The 17313-nt window shown below is 33.8% G+C and overlaps 3 protein-coding genes and 1 non-coding gene across 4 annotated transcripts; 3 read left to right on the top strand and 1 right to left on the bottom strand.

Annotated features, from left to right (window-relative positions):
• Window positions 1-35: 35 nt before the first annotated feature.
• Window positions 36-3324, bottom strand: LOC120263922 (NAD(P)H-quinone oxidoreductase subunit U, chloroplastic). Its single transcript, XM_039271903.1, has 5 exons — window positions 2964-3324; window positions 2358-2419; window positions 2087-2176; window positions 1796-1936; window positions 36-320 (listed from the first exon to the last, which is right to left on the bottom strand). Exons 1-5 carry the CDS (start codon window positions 3226-3228, stop codon window positions 225-227), a joined length of 654 nt encoding a protein of 217 aa, XP_039127837.1. The 5' UTR covers window positions 3229-3324; the 3' UTR covers window positions 36-224.
• Window positions 3325-4727: 1403 nt separating this feature from the next.
• Window positions 4728-6672, top strand: LOC120262900 (probable small nuclear ribonucleoprotein G). The gene is made up of 4 exons (XM_039270809.1): window positions 4728-4887; window positions 4994-5016; window positions 6151-6272; window positions 6351-6672. Exons 1-4 carry the CDS (start codon window positions 4853-4855, stop codon window positions 6411-6413), a joined length of 243 nt encoding a protein of 80 aa, XP_039126743.1. The 5' UTR covers window positions 4728-4852; the 3' UTR covers window positions 6414-6672.
• Window positions 6673-7637: 965 nt separating this feature from the next.
• LOC120263736 (peptidyl-prolyl cis-trans isomerase FKBP53) lies at window positions 7638-13458 on the top strand. The gene is made up of 12 exons (XM_039271715.1): window positions 7638-7745; window positions 7880-7953; window positions 8241-8470; window positions 8546-8691; window positions 9904-10219; window positions 10287-10667; window positions 10766-10846; window positions 10920-11157; window positions 12567-12651; window positions 12742-12783; window positions 13002-13050; window positions 13144-13458. The coding sequence occupies exons 1-12, from the start codon at window positions 7733-7735 to the stop codon at window positions 13220-13222; spliced, it is 1734 nt and encodes a 577-aa protein (XP_039127649.1). The 5' UTR covers window positions 7638-7732; the 3' UTR covers window positions 13223-13458.
• Window positions 8814-8964, top strand: LOC120264176. Its single transcript, XR_005537348.1, has one exon. It is a non-coding gene; the product is annotated as a small nucleolar RNA snoR135 (small nucleolar RNA).
• Window positions 13459-17313: the final 3855 nt, after the last annotated feature.

Here is a 17313-nt window from a genome sequence, read left to right on the forward strand (position 1 = left end):
TCAAGATACACTCCATGACTTTATAGTACGTGGCATATTTATAAGAGGTATCAAATCATGTGTGACTCTCACAATTGCTTTTTTTTCATATCTTAGCTTTACAACTGTCCAAACTTTATGACCAATCACATATACAAGTAGAAAGAAGAAAATGATGAATGACTAAATAGAAAATGATAAAATGAGAGCACCATTCTACCTTGCACATGATACAAATAATTTTATCACCTGTTGAGGGACACAGACAATACAACAGACAATATAAGCCAGGCTAAGAAGAAATAACCTACAATCCTTGTTGGGCCCACATCTTCGGGTTCCTGAGAGAAAAAAATTTAGTTTAGCAAATTGAGATAAAAAAAGCATAAGGAAAGATGATTTTTTAATCAGAGGGATATCATTTTACTAGATAATATACATACACCATTTGATTTGAAATATATTGTGCATACATTTTATGTTAGTTGTTTTTTGTTAACTACACATTTGTGACATTTTCCATGTAATAGAACTATGTTCTAAAGTCAATTCAGGCCATCTGCATGTTCAAAACCCTGCCTATATAATTAAGCCCAAGGTTTATTTGGAGTTGGGTGCAAGATAGATACTATTTGCTTATATGAAGATACAAATACAAGTTTTTCATAAATTAGGCATCAAAGTGCAATTAAGGATTCTTGCTCATTATTCCCATGCATTGTTGGGGAGTTATAATTGATGATGATCTCAGAAAACTAAGCATTGAGCAACATGAAGAAATTTGGACAACTAATTCATGCCAGATAGTTGACATGAAGTCTTGAAATATGGATAGAAATCAAGACCATGTAAACATAATCAAGTGAAGTGCAAGAATTCTCCCGAGTAGAATATGGAATTAAGGCTCAGTGACAAGAAAATTGAAAGGAAAATTTAGGACAGCCCATCCCTTTCTCAATAAAAAAAAAGAAGGTAGTATGGAGCTGATGACTGAAAATGTAGTTATCTATCATCAAGCATCTTAGTTGACAAGAAGAATACAGAATTGGTTCTTGATTCTGCAAAACAACAAATCGTTCTTTTAATAAAAAAAAAAAAATGCAAAACAATGGAAACAATTACAGCTAAGTGTTTACATTTTTCCGTGTTTGAAATCAACAGATGTAAAAAAAACAAAAAATCCATTGTAGAGGATTTTAACCATAAGAGCAAGGTCTACAAAATGTTATCAGCACCCAAAAAACAATTTATATTACAGAAGATAAGGCATATTCAAGAACAACTCTCATGTATACATCTAAATCAGCTTCCAGCTAAGCTAGCCCACTATAAAATTTGTTTTACTTCACCATTCTACTATTGAACTTTATGCTAAATTATAGAATCCAGTATAAATTTATTATTAATATTTCAAATAAATGAAATACAGAAGTTAAAAAGAATATATATATATATAAATATATACATACACACTATTAATTATAGTGTAGGTGCACTTCACCCAAAAATCCATTTTAATTCATGAAAATAAATAGTAGGAACCAAAACTGCCCATTTTTTTTCATAGTTTAGAAACTATTCATGCAATCTTCTTCAAATGTTAACCCAAATGAACCCAGGTTGAGGAACCCAGGTGAATATAGAGGCACACTTCACGGACCAAAAGTGCGCAATCACCTAATTATATCATACATTAGGAAAGAAAATATTGGATTAACTTATTCCCTTACTCCCGCACATCTTTTTGTTAATCTACTTGCTTTAATGAGCATCACTGAAACAATAGATTGAACTGTTCATAAATAAAGATACATACTCGAGGAGGAGGAGTTTCCTTTGGCGTTTGCGTTATGTCAGCTTCAAAAGGCCAGGTGTATCTCTCAGGTCTGTCACTCCTAGCCAAACTCCAGTCATACAACCTTCTCTCATCCTCCGATGAGAGTATCATGTATGACTCCTATGAGCCACCAAAAAGAAAAGAAGCATAACAATTAGAATTCCCTAAAACTTGAATGTAAACAATAAACAAAAAGGAATATATTTAAACAAAAATAGATTATGAATGATCAAACAGGACATGACATCTTTAGAGTATTCTAGAAAAGACCTTCAGGAGCTCTAGCTCTTTGTTAAGTTGCTCTTCTTCTAGACCTTGATTCATTAGCTCTTCCCGTTTCTCTTTATAGGCTGCATTAACCTGGTGCAGCAAAATTACAGGCAAAAACTTATTTTATCTGGCACTGAATTCAGATGAAGTTTCCTAAGACGCAAAAATGAGGATGAAAAATCAAGAAGCATGCACAGCCTAGCACTTCCGTGATGGCGCCTAGGCCTTGACAAAATTTGGCTAAACCAACAATCATGACCATAAGAAGTACCTCATCATCAGAAGCACCCCTAGGTATTCCAAGCTTCCCATAATGATCCACATCCGTGATGGCTGCTCTCTAGAACAGCAAAAGTTCATCATTCAATCACATCCAGTGAATTTAGAAAAAAAAAAACTATAACAATAATAAAATATTATAAGAAAAATGGAAAACAAATTGGAATTTTAAGTAGTCCCGGGAATTTTTAGTTCAATTTCCAACCTCCAATCACATTCTGTGAAAACAATCAGATAATAAGCGAACAAAGAGCAGAATTAATGAAGGAAAAAAACCAAATTGTTAATTATCAGCCTACATTATCAAAACAAGCCAAAATTAAAAAAATAAAACAGGAGCATAACAACAGAAAAATAAAATAAAATAAAATAAAATAAAATTAAAAAAAATCAAGCTCGTATAGTTGTATGGTGCATTTGATTCATTTATCAAATCTTCAAATTGCTTCCCAAGAAACACAATCATAATTGAAGAAAAATATGACACTATATGTAAACGAGAGGTAGGAAAAACCAAACGAATAAAATGGAAATCAAACACATAAATAATCAAATGTAAAAAATTTGAGAAAATACGAAGCAATGTTGGGATTATTACCGATCCCTCTGAGGGCTTTCTGGACATTGGCGACGGAGATGAGTGAATGAGGGAGCTTCGACGACTCCACAGCCGTCTCAGAAGTGGCAGACGGCGGCGAAGAAGCGGTGGTAGCGATGTTCTCCTGAGAAGAGGATTCCGGCTCCGTCTCAGCGGAGCAACGAATCCGGCTCCGGAAGGAGAAATGCTTCACGGGCAATAAAGAGGAAGAGGAAGCAAGGCTACAAAGCTTCGCCGGAGTTAACGAAAACACGACGGCGGCCATGGCGGCGGCGAGCAGTAGCGGAGGGGTGGTGATCGGAGAGGAAGACGAGCTTGGATTTCGAAAGTTGAGAGTTTTGTATGGAGGGAAAGAGGGATAACGGATTGGGATTTGGGAGAGGAACGTGAGGCCGCGGGCTTTTGGGCATGCTTTGAGATTCGTGATGATTGATTTTGTGTTCGGATCCAAACTTGTTATCGGGTAACTCCGCAAGAATTATGTGAAATTTACAGTTCAGGACTAAATCCAAGTATTCTTGTCGCCATTCAGTTAATTTTTTATTTCATATTGTCAATTACATAAATATATTTATTTTAATTTTTAAAATCAAATACCATCATTTAAGTTCGAACTATATGATTTTTTTTTTAAGTGGACAATTTCTTTTTATAAAAATAGATAAATCATAAATTTATTACCTAAAAAAAATTCAGATATAACAATTAAAATTAAAAAAAACTGGCCAACAACAAAATAAAGAAAAAAAAAGAGCCAGTAATCAAAAACAAAAGTAGGGAGAACACAAAAAATTACAAGAGTAACGAAGAAAGTGCATCATCCAAAAACATAAATAACAAATCACTCAACATATATTTATTTTAATTTATTATTACTACATGGGAGAAGACAAGTGTCTTACTGTGTGAGCTCATATCAAGAAGTATAAGCTCATGCTCATTAGAAGGATGATGGTGTGTGACAAACATGATGGGCCTTGTGCTCAACTTGAAGTATTCCATAAATTTTAAAAAAATTATAAAAAATTGTCAACATGGTGGGAATTCACAAGGTATATATTTTGCGATTCTCAATCCTGTCCTATCAGAGTACTCAAAATTTGGGTACGGAATTTTTTTTTTCCCATCCCTATTCCTATGGGGATTATTCATTCAGAGATTCATAGTTCTTCCAAAGGGGATTATTCATTCAGATTCATAGTCTCTGATTTTTTTCATGTATTTCTTCTTTTTTACTATATAAATGTATCAAATATATTATGCTATTTTAATTTTTAGTAATTTGATAGTTAAATAAACGTATAGATTTTTTTTTAACTTTTTATATAAAATTTAATTTGTATATTTAGCTACTGGACGGGACGAGAAAGGGAGAGGGGAGGGAGGGGATTCCCGTCTGGCTTCATCCCCAATGGGGATTTATATCCCATCTTTTTCGAACATATTCTTTGAATTTTAACCTTGTTGGATTCTATCAGGGTGGGTAGTCGATTTTTTCGTCAGGTTCTAAACAAATTGTTAACCCTTTAAATTTAACCCGTTAGGACAAAACATGAGGGACTTAAAAAGTAGTACAATAAAAAAAAAATATTGAAAATACTAGGAAGAATGAAACTTTCCAATAACCCACAACTAATTATCTCTTTTTTATTTAACGCCCTATAGGGAACTCGGATTCGGGTTATCGGATCCATGAACATCCCTGGCTAAAAACTCAGTTCGGGTTATCGGATCCGTTGACACCACTCTCTATAAAAGGGCATCTGTATCGCGGGTTTCTTCGCCGATTTGGGGTTTCTAGGGTTTAGAGTTCCAATCCTCCGGCGAAGCCCTCCGCCCCTCGCCACCATTCTTCTCCTCTTTCCCTCTTTCTCCTTCTAGCTCCCGCCATGAGCCGCTCGGGTCAACCTCCGGATCTTAAGAAGTGAGTTTTTTCGTTTGTTTTTTGCTCTCAATCTTGTTTTCCCCTTCTATTTATTTGATCATGGAGTCACTCAAATATTTTTTTATTGTTTTAATTGGGATTTTAGGTATATGGACAAGAAGCTTCAGAGTAAGTCCGATGAAACTCAGTGTTGTTACTTTTCTCTGATTTTTGTGTTTTTCTTCGCTGTTTTGTTATTGTCTTTTGATTTTTGTGGCTTGAAATATAGTCTTAATTTGGAAATTTAGACCTTTTTGATTCTTTTTGCATTGTTTGTTGAAAAATTTGTTTTCTATTTACGGATTTATGATGCAAAGTAGAAGGTAAACTATAGAGCTAATAAATTTCATCTGCTTGATGTTGGATATTTGTAGTTCTTGTGATGAATTAAGAAGTTTCATGAATTGATCCCTTTTAGTATCCTCAATGTCTCCCTTCCTTTATATAAATCTAAACACCTTAAAATCTATGAGGGGATTAAAAGAAGGACTTTCTAAAGTCATAGTAATTGATGTTCTGTAATAGTTCTGCCAGGAAAATATTGAATTGCCACCACTTTTCTGAAGATGGTTTAATTGCAAGGGAACTTTGGTGGCAGATTGGTTCATATCTTGCTTTCATGTTTCTCAATATTGCTAGTGCAAGGGGTATAATGGAAAGCTTCTGTTTTGTCCATTTCCAATTACTGATTTTTTCTAAATAACATTTAGTAGAGACTGAATATTTACATTTAAAAAGGAGCTGGAGAGAGAACCTTTCTGTTAGGCTGAGCATTTATCAGTACTTCTTCAATGGGATAGTCAAGTTAGCTAATAAAACAGTCAGTTGGACCTCATTGTTACAATTCCAGGCATCCCCTATTGATTAATTTTAGTTTCTGGTTCTTCATTTTAGATATTTATCTTCTTGTCAGCAGTGGCAAGACATTCGACTCCCATGTGGGAGCTCGACTTCCTCCTCATGCATGGTTGGGGCATAGTAACGAAAGTGTTTGTGTGGGGTGGTTTGTCCACATTGTCCCCCCCCAATCTTCTTTGTTGTGCGCGTGCATTTTTTTGAAGTTTCCTCCAATTTGGTATACAGTCTTCATACAAAGCTATTCTGAATTAAATTTCTTCTTTTTTAATATTGCTTTGTTTATATGCCACCTGTGCAAAATTCCATGTCAGGGAGACGATAATCAATATGAAAACCCTTACTTAAGTTATAGACCCTTTGCTTTCATGGTTATACACTTATACTAAAGTTTTTCTTGAATTGCAGTAAAACTGAATGCCAACAGGGTTGTTGTTGGTACACTCCGTGGTTTCGATCAATTTATGAATCTTGTCATTGATCAAACTGTTGAGGTGAACGGCAATGAGAAGAATGACATTGGAATGGTGGTAAGTGCCTTTATAGCAATTGCAATCCTTCTGTCTCTACATTCTAGTTTAACTTGATTAATGTTCAAACTATCACAGGTTATTAGGGGAAACAGTGTGGTTATGATCGAAGCTCTGGAACCCGTCGGCAGAACCCAGTAGTAGTAGTAGTATTAGCGGTGACGGCGTCAATGTCTCAAATTTTATTTCTTCTGAACTTATGTATTGAATTGGTCTGGCTGACCAACAGTTTCATGTAATTCTTACTCTCTGAAGGTTTGAGCATGAACATTTGGTTTGTTTTTATGTAGACTAAATGGTTGGTCATTCAGATGTGTTAGCGAATTGATGAATTCTATCAAGCTTGTGCTTGTGATTTGCCATTGAAACACTGCAGCATATGCATTCCTTTTGCTTTGTAGCATCAGTGGAGGTATCTACTATCTACTGTGGAATTGTTGCTTTTTTTTTTTGCCCTTATTTATTTATATTTTAAATTTCTTGAATTAAGTTGTTGAATCAGAAGAAATTATCTTATTTTGTTTGCTTGCAAGAAATTATGAGAATAAAATGGATAAACAAATAAATGTGGATTTTTTATAAGTTTTGCCATTCTTTTGCATTATCTATTTTTCATAGAAAGAGTAAGCTGTCATGGACTACTCACCTTCACTTTCTCATTTTTTTTTTTCCATGCATGTTTGAAGGATGTCAAGATCCAGATGTAGCACAGGAGTAGTCCCTACACCTGTCTGACTGGACCTGATGATCTAGACGGTGTTTTTCATCTGTCCAATTTTTATCTTTGGTTTTTCCTCATTTTCTCATACGTTGTTGTTATGTTGTACTTAGTTTTATTCTTCACCTTTTGGTGAGAGAATTTTCTACTGTATTTTTGCTATTTCAATAAAGCTTAATTTTTTTTTTTTGCAAAATATAAAATAAAATATGGTTTTTATAAAAATATATTAGCAACTACCCCAGGATATCGAAGCATTTATTCTCTAAAAGAAAATATTATTGATATCTGGGGGTAAAAATTGAAATTTAGCATTTGAATTTTGTTTTTGGAAAAAACCCTTTAAAGTTTCACCAAAATCATAATTTTATTAAAAATATAAATATGTTCAATGTTAATTAATTAAATAAATCATGAAAATAATTCCAATTTTTATTTTATGTCCTAGCAAGGACAAATCATGAAAAAAGTTGGTCAGAAATTCAAAAATCCCAACGAAAACACCGCGCAAAATATTCATTTTCAATTTTTTTTTGCTCAGTTTAAACAGAGCCTTACGATTTGTCTCGAGATCAGGTCATCAAGATCATATATGCGGCCCAAGATGGTGCTATATATAGGAAGAACCTCACGCCACTTTTGTCGAAGGCGTCTTCGTGTAGGGTTTTGCCTGCCATTTCTAGGGTTTAAGAGAACTCCAAGCTTGCAAGAAATCCTCATCGGTTCCTCACCGTCTTTCTTGATGGCTTTTTGGGGTTTGGATTCCTTTCGATTCCCACTGTTTCTTGTTTGATTTTGTTTTTCTTTTGAGAATCGCTGTTCTTTTTGGTGTTCTTAGCTGCATTTGTAGTCTCTTTTTAGGTTTTTGACCCCATTTTCGTGCTCTCAGGGATCGAAGTGAGGCCTGGGAAACCCTACACTCACTCCTTTGATAGGTCCCGTGGAAGGCTTCGGATCTCTCAGGTTCGTTCTCCGGAAATCGCCTCTTGATTATTTTTTTTCTTTTTTGTGGCTAGGTTGTGTATTTCTTTTCTTTTAATCTAATTTTATTTTTTGGTATCTTTCTTGCCAGGTAAAATAATCTTTTTATGGTATATTGGTCCTAAATCAAATTTCCCATTTGATTGTGCATTATATAGATAGTGAGATATTTGAATTCTTAGTATTGAATGTGCAACTGTGATGATTTTGGGGTTGCATTTTGGAATTTTATTTGATGTTTTTAAGAATCAATTCTGGAATTGATTCAGGCAACGCTTGGAGATGGCAAAGGTACAGCAAAGAGTGTGCTGCAGTGTAATGTTGGTGATAAGAGCCCCATCTTGCTCTGCAATCTGATTCCCAATGTATCTGAATCTTGCCATCTGGAACTGGAGTTTGAGGAGGCTGATGATGTGGTTTTCTCTGTTCTTGGGCAGAAAAGTGTCCATTTGTCTGGCTTCTATCTCGGTTCAGGTGGCAATGGAGGGGGAGAAGATTCGTATCCTTTTGCAATGGTTGTGATCTTTAATAATCTGTAGGCTTATTCAAAATAAAATTCCTTGACATTGTTTAGTGATGAATCCTATGGTGAAGATATTGCTGAGACAGAATCGGAAGATATGGAGAACTTATATAACAGTGAAGATGATGAATATGAATCCGACTTTATTGATGATGATGATGTTGAGATGTTTGCTTCTTCTCGCCGGAAGAGTAATGGTAATTTTGACTCACTCTAACTTTTGGATCAGATATGACTATACTGACTTGTTCCTGAATGTAAGAAACAAGAAATTATATTTTGTTTTCCCTCTGCTCTTATTTTTAGTGTGAGATGTGGGACTGCAGGATTGTGTGTATCGGTGTTGGGCCTTCAAGATATGCACTACTTACAAAAGTATTTCCTGCTATAATTATCTTGTAGAATACGGGTAGTTCCCTTTAAATTGACTTTTTTTATTGGGAATCAGAGCAATCATTTCCCTCATATTTGTTTTGATCTAGTAAATTCAAGACTTGGTTGCTGACCTTTTTCTTTGATTCCTCTGCATTGTTTTGTTTCAAACATGGTATTTCACGACTTGTCCCTACTTTGTACTAGAATTGGATATAATTTCTGGTTTGTTTTAGCATATCTGGGCCTTCGTTTTAAACTATTGATCCTAATTACTAAGCTTATTCTGTATGGTTTCAATTATTGCTTATTTTGTTTGGTTTGACCTCCTGATGCACTGTTTAGTTAGTTAAATATTATTTCGGAAAGAAATATTTATACAATTAAATATGTTTATTAGACCCACAACTAATTAAAATTGATCTGTACTAGGTTACATAGTTTTTTATTGACACGAGAGTAGTATTTTGTGGTTAAGATATATCTTACTTGGGTGAATATCAACTTACAAATGCTAGTCTGTTTACTTCAAAGTTCAAACGTAATTGACCCTGATTTTATTTTCTGATGACTTGTTTGCTTTGCTTTTTTCATTGTCTCCTTGTAGTCTCTCTGTTTAAAAGTTTCAGACTTTGCTTTATGTGAATCCTTCCCGCCCTTTTTCTTCTCTTGGAATTTGAGGGACTTGAAGCCTTATCAATGTATGTCTTTCTAAATATCAGCTGCACATATATCTTGCTAGATTTTGTATTGGACTATGTTCTGTGTGATCATTTAAATCCTCATCATGCGGTTTATAAGGTAGAGACTAGATAGTATCAGGTGTCCATGGTCATTGCTGTTATTGGTTCCTGTATGGTAGTTTGCGTAAAAGTTTACCATGTTATATGAAGATGTTTTCTGATGATGCTTTATGAAAGTTGTTATTGTTTCTCTGCTGTACTTCTGATTGAATTTTGCAGTTTTGATCTTGGGATTTTCCTGTGGAATCCTCATTTTTATGCATAACATGTCTCAATATATTCTTTTGTTCCCAGTCGTTATTAAGGAGATTTTTGAAGAAGATGATAAGCCACAAAATGGGAATGCTGGCCGTCGCAGGTTAAAGAAGAATCGTGAGATTAGTGATTCTGATGATGAGGATGATGTTGGTTCTCAACGTCAACTTGTTGTCAAAGGTAGCAGCCCTAAGCTATTGGAGAGTGAAGATGAGGATGGTTTTCCAATTTCTTTCTCTATGATGCAAAAAAGCCCTGTAAAGAAGGCTGAGGTAAATGAAAACCCTGATCAAAAGAGTTGTGTGGTCAAAAAAAGGAAGATCGACACTATGGCTGATGATGCTGAGTTGAAAAGGTAAGAGGTGATGTGGCAGTTTGTATTATAAAGTTATTTCTTATGCAAACATCTTTTTCCTGATCAGGAAATCAAGTGAGCCCATTGATTCTTCTGTACCTTCTGATATTGAACCTGAAAGTAATGAAAAACCAAAGAAGAAAAAGAAAGTTAAGGGTAAAAAATCCCTTCAAACTGATGAAGGTCAACTAGTAGAGGGTAAGATGGAGAAAAAGGACAATGATCTTGCGGCTGGAGCAAATGTTGACGAGTCTGTAGATGGTGGTATTGTGAAGAAGAAAAAGAAAGAGAACAAGAAAGTCGAGAACTCTGAAGTTGTGAATGGCGTTTCAGCTGATGGACCTGAGGAAGGAGGTAAAAAAGAGCCAGCTGAAGGCAAGCCAAAGGCTGCTGACGACATGGGTGAAGATCTACCAGATGCCGTTGAACAGGAGTTGTCTGTTGACAAGTGAGATTGTGAACCTACTTATTTTTTCAGAGTTGTTTATCTAGCTATCAGAATTCTTTCAAAGATTCCTTCAACTAACTAGTTTATATCTTGTGCAGGAACAATGCCAAGCGAAAAAAGAATAAGAAGAAAATCCAGCAAACGGAAGAGAATGCAAATTCTAACGAAGAACTGCCCAAGTATAATTTTAAAATGCCATGCGCCATCGTGTTATTCATAGTGAAATTTATAATGGCCTGCTTGTTTGTGCAGGAATGCTGATATCCATGATCAACCTGCTGTTGCTGATGAAAAGGAGACCAAGAAAAAGAAGAAAAGGAACAAAAATCATGATAATGATCCTAATAATGATGTGGCATCTAAACTCTCTGTGGCTGAAGAGAAACAAGGTGGAGCAGGGCGAAATGCAAAAACCTATCCTAATGGTCTGACGGTGGAAGAATTGTCAATGGGAAAACCAGATGGCAAAAGAGCTTCTCCTGGAACTAAGGTGATCCTTTCATGCTCGTCAAACTATTTGAATGGGTAGAGTTTCCTATCTGAGATTCTGAATCAACATGTTGAAAAAATTTGAAATGTGAAATGGAGAGACACATCAAGTGAAAAAGATTTTAGTGATGTACTTTTAGTTGACCCCCTTTTGATTCAGTTGCGGGTGCAAAATGATTTTCATGCCTTTCCGCCCTTTTCAATTATAGTGGGAAATTGCTATCTTAACATTCCTATAAATCATTTGATCACACATTCTGGCTTCTAAATGGAGCTTTTGAACAATATTTGTAGTGCTGTCTACGTTGGTTCCAAATAAACCTTGCACGTGTTTATATCTACTTTATGATTTGCCGACATTCTGAAAATTGGAAGAAAAATAATAAAAGGCATTGGGGAAGTGGGATGGTCTTTGTTGAAGATGATGGAGGGTATATTTTGGTTAATAGAAGAATGTTTACTTTGTAGTGGGTCATGTCTTAGGTTTGTGTTAACTAAAGATTAGTTGCCACAATTCTCCTGACATAGAGTTGATAGGATTTTCGTTTTTGGTATTGAATAGCGTTTAAAGTATGTGCAAGTATGAGTCAGAGCATTAGAGTTGAGTGAAGTATTTTTGATAAGATTTCAGTTTAACCCACTTGGGGTTGCCCCACATTATCCCACAACTTCTTTCCAAACAAGTTGGAATCAAGTTAACCATCAATCTTCTATTACCAGATTTAATTATTTAAATTAATATATTTATTAATTATTTAAAAATATTAATATTAGTACACATAATGATAATTAGAAAATAAATTTTAGTTTAAAATATCTGTTTAATTATTATCTATTAAGTCAAAGGTTTGTCTATTTTAAATAATAGTTTTTCTTCTTAATTAATTTCAAATGCCAAACTTTAACATAACTATCCAATCACTCAACAAAGCATTTAAATGTCTTTGGCAGGTACAGCTTGTTAAGCCGTGGTATTCTGTTCATCTCAGCTACCAAACACTAGCAGAGATGGCAATTTAACCCCTAATTTTATTTTTATATAATTAAAAATATATATGAAATAATCATTATTAATTTTTTATTTTTTGTTTAAATTAATGATAAAATTAAGAGAATGGTTGGGGGTAGTGCAGGATCCCATTCCCCTGGATTGGGATGGGTCTTGGATCCTGTCAAATAGGGAGGGTTTCTATATAGGAACCCTCTAGGGCGCGAAGTTGATATAGGGGAAGTTGGAAACTTACGGAGGTGTCAGGGATGGTGCTTCACATGCTGAACCTACACTATTGACACATCTATCCAATGGCTTATATATTTTCTTTGAGGATGCCCTTTAATTTCTAACACTGCTGTTTATTTTATCGATCTACCTTCTGTGTGATTACAACCTGACATTTACTTGTCTTCAAGGTTGCTGTGAATTATATTGGCAAATTAAAGAATGGAAAGATATTTGACTCTACAACTGGCGGGAAGCCTTTCAAGTTCCGCCTTGGTAATATTTTAATTAAGTTTATGTATTTTTCTCATCCTGCTCAACCTGATATTGGCTTAAACCTGAACTATTATGGTTTGTTCACTACAGGAATAGGTCAGGTTATCAAGGGATGGGATGTTGGCATCAATGGTATGTCTTGCAATCTATTGATGTTACAAACCCCTTGTGGTTTCTGTCCTTTCAAACTTTTTTTCTTATCTAGTTAAATATATAATACACATTGCACCATAGTATAAATCAAGTCAAAAGATTTATTGACCAGGCAAAGCTAAACACTAAAATTGTGTCTGAGGTTTCTGAGAATTAGATTGCACCCAAACTTCACATTTTGTGCAATTGATCTTCAGGTATGCGTGTCGGTGACAAGAGGAAGCTAACCATCCCACCATCAATGGGGTTCGTCTCATCAGTATTATTATTCTTTAATTTCCATTCTACAATTACAATCACGGCAATAGATAATCTTTATCTTCCATGTCCTTGATGCAGTTATGGGAATAAAAATATAGGCCAAATACCTGCAAACTCATGGCTCATTTTTGATGTGGAGTTAGTGAGTGTCAACTGAATTCCTTCAGTCCCATTCTCAAAACACTGTTCCTTCCAGTTTCAAGGAAAGGAGACCAATTTTGCTTGTCTAATGAGGCTTCTTCAAATCAGTAAGTCTGTAATGCTTTGTTCTACTGTATACCTGTGGAATTTGTTCCTTTTTGCTCAAAGTTGTTTGTTAAAGTGATACTTGTGTTGTCCTGCAACCATATTTTTTTGGGAATATCTTGGTACCACTTGTGGACAAATCTTTTATATGCTCTTCTTTTGATGATCTATTAAGGTAAAATACTAATGGTAATTGAACAGGTTGAAAAGTTAAAGTTGATGAACTTTTGTGGTTTTTTTTTAATAACTTGTCTTATTGATAAGCATGATTGTTATTATTTATGCTTCTCTTTTGGGTGTCTGGCATGCAAATGTGATTGCCTTGGAACATCATACTTTCAAGGCTGAAGGGAACAAAATCATGATATAGGTATAAGAAGTCTCAAATGTGGTTAATTAACTATTATTGTTTCTTCTTGGGAGTTGGGTTTCCATATCACTACACTTAATTAAATATTTCTTTTTTTTTCCTTGGTTATTGCATATGATTGTCTGATTTTTTATTTTTATTTTTTTCCATTATTGCAAATATTTTACATTTAGGACTTGGGTGTATTTGTGTTTGGGGATGTAGATGTTATTTAGGGTGTATTTTACTGTTTGAGAAGCTGAAAAAGTCTTTGCAAAAGTTTTATTTTATTTATTTATTTTGTTTATCATTTTGAATAAAGGTTGAAATAACGAGGGGTAAATTGAAATTAATATATATATATATATATTGCACTTAAAATAGAAGAAAAGTTATTCCTATTCTTTATTTAGTAATATATACCAAGAGATTCTTGTGAGTTCATAAATTTAAAATAAAAATATCACAAATTTAACATAAATCAAAAAACAAAAATTAGGTTATGTACACTTGGATCAATAATAAAACTGCATCAAAATTATCAATAAATATAAAATAAATTATTATTATTATTAAAAGAAAACTTATATAAGAGAGTTGTTAAAGATACTGATGTAACTGAACTGAAAATAGATTAGATTTGAGTTAAAGAGGAGGGGGGTCCTTAAGACTCCAAACTCAAAATAAATAAAAAAAATTAAGTTAGAGCAAGCATGATGGTCTATGAATGTGGGTGAGTTGGGGGGGACCAAATTGGGCCCCACAAAGCCCATGGGTCGGATTGTGTCCGGTCATGGACCCAACCAAACCAACCCATTAGATGACTAGTTTTAGTGCCAAAAGTGGTGGAAAACCATCATCATTTGTGCTCATGCCCACCTTCTCAATTCAATCTCATCTTACTACATTTGCACACTAACTCTTAACAAATAGACCCATAACTTAAAAACCTCAAATCATTACTTATTCCAAGCCACATCCTCAAATCACTATCCTTCAAATTTCAACCCTTTTTGGCTTCAATTTATAGACAAAGAATTGCTAGGAAACTACATAATATAAATCATATATATATATATATATATATTTGTATGAATATAAAGGATTGCAAAAAGCTTTGACTTAATTTGAGGTTCTTCTCCCCTATCAACTTTAAAAAGTTTATATATATTTTTTTAAGTCCAAATGCCTTGTGCCAAAAGTGGTGGGCCAGTGTTAAACATTGTTGCCCACCATGGTTTTGTAATTCCCAAAATACCCCCCCTCCTTTGTGTTCTAATGAGAGATGTGACCATACTGTGGATGGATGGATGATGATATGATGTAATCTCACCATAAATAGTTAGACATCATACACACACACACACACAAAATGGAAGTGATATATATACATATACTTTTGTGGAATATATATATATATATTGCAATTTATATTTGAAGGAAGAGTGCAAAAAGAACTAGTTGTAGGTCAACAGCATGGAAGTTAATCCATTAATACAAATTGTACCCTATATTGGGTGCATTGACTTTAGATTATTAGGTATATGTTAAAAGGATAGTGAGCTAATAGATTAATTGTTTTATAACCTATTATTATTATTATTGTTATTGTTGTTAACTGTATAATCATATCTATAATGGTTTAGTCCACTACACTTGGCGTAGATAAATTTTTTTTATTATTATTAATTTAAAAAAGAAGCAAAGATTCTAATCTTATATTGGAGTCATAAATGAGTGGTTTAATTAATTTTCATTGTTGTGTAGAAGATATTTTTATGATTTGATTTAATGACTTAAGAGCATTATTTTGTTTGGGAATGAAAATTTATAGGATAAACTAGATGTAATAGACCAAAATCATTAAGGTTTGAGATGTGTCAATTAGCAATATATCAACTGTTCACGTAAATATTCATTGTTATGTGAAAAATATCCAATGATTTGGTTCAATTTATGAATTTTAATCTACACAAATCAAACAATTTAAATCATTACATATGTATGGTCCTCTGTATAGGTTTAAGTCATTTGCATATATACGTAAATAACCGTTCATTAGATATGTTTATTTACTGCTGTAGAATGATGATCCAAAAGTTATTATTTATATAGATATCATATAAATTTACTGTACATGATACTGTATAACATTGTATAACACTGTTTAGCAATGTTTGAAATTATTTATGAATGAATCATAGCAGTTGGATAGGACATTCCTAAATTTGAAATCTAGGTATACCCTTAAATAATTAATCCTCTATATATATTGTTAGTATAGTATGTGTGAACAGTTTAGTCCCACATCGGTTAAAGAAAACAACGGACATATATTTATATAATACAAGATAATAAAGAAATTAAGTAATTGAATTTGAGAAAAGTGCAAGTAGGCCATCAAATATATATATATATATATATTTATATATATATATATCTATTATTATAATTATATATTTATTTATTTATTTATTGAATTTAAATTTATTATTATTATTATTATTTTTTAACAAAGAGATGCCAGTTATTTTCTTTAACAGACAAATCCAACCGTTGTTCACACCTCTTCACCTTCTTTAAATATAGAAAAGTTCTCACAGAAGATTATTACTTTTCTGCAAAGTTTGATCTTGGGATTTTGTTGTATCATGAGGGAATTGTTGCAAAACCTGGTGCAGACCTGAGGGCGATAAATTCCTAAAAGACAGTGTTCCTACACGCCTCAAAATCCACTAAATTCTTCTTCAATCTCTGCTTTCTCTAACAATTTTTAGGAATTTATATACTGTTTGTTTTTACAATGGAGAAACACCCCGAAACTTCCTTCAAGGTGATGAACCAAGATTTCATGAAGCTTGATCGTTTTGATGGCACCAATTATACTCGTTGGAAGGACAAGATGATGTTCTTTCTCACTGCTTTGAAGATTTTCTACGTGCTTGATCCAAGTTTGCTAGAAGTTCCAGTCGCTACTCCTGATGAATCTGCAGAAGCTAAGGAAGAACGTGTCAAGCGTCAAGAAGATGAGTTGCTGTGTCGTGGTCACATTCTGAACACTCTTTCGGACCGTCTGTATGATCTCTTCACTTCTGTTCAATCACCAAGAGAAATCTGGAAAGCTTTGGAATTCAAGTACAACACTGAGAAATAAGGAGCAGATAAGTTCATTATTATGAAATTCTTTGAGTTTACCATGTTCGATCATGTTTCTGTATTGGATCAAGTGCATGAACTACAAATCTTAGTCTCTAAATTGAAGGACTTGAATATTGAAGTCAGTGAAGCATTACAAGTTGGGGCTGTTATAGCCAAACTTCCTCCAAGTTGGAATGATTACAAAAAGAAATTGTTACATTCTTCTGAAAGTTTTTTCTCTAGAACAGCTTCACAAGCATCTCAGAATTGAAGAAGAAACTAGAATTCGAGATGGAAAGAGATTTGGAAAAGAATCTGACTCCAATGTGAATTTCATTGATGTGAACAAGTCCAACAGATTTGGAAAGAAGAGAAAATTCGTGGATGTCAATTCAAACACAGACAATACTGGTTCCAAAAAGAACAAGACATGTTTTCATTGCAGGAAGAAAGGGCATTTCAAGAAGGAGTGCAGGTTTTGGAAGAAAATGAAGAAGGATCATGTTGTTGCTGGT

This window comes from Dioscorea cayenensis, chromosome 6 (assembly GCF_009730915.1).
Source record: "Dioscorea cayenensis subsp. rotundata cultivar TDr96_F1 chromosome 6, TDr96_F1_v2_PseudoChromosome.rev07_lg8_w22 25.fasta, whole genome shotgun sequence".
Taxonomy (NCBI): Eukaryota; Viridiplantae; Streptophyta; class Magnoliopsida; order Dioscoreales; family Dioscoreaceae; genus Dioscorea; species Dioscorea cayenensis.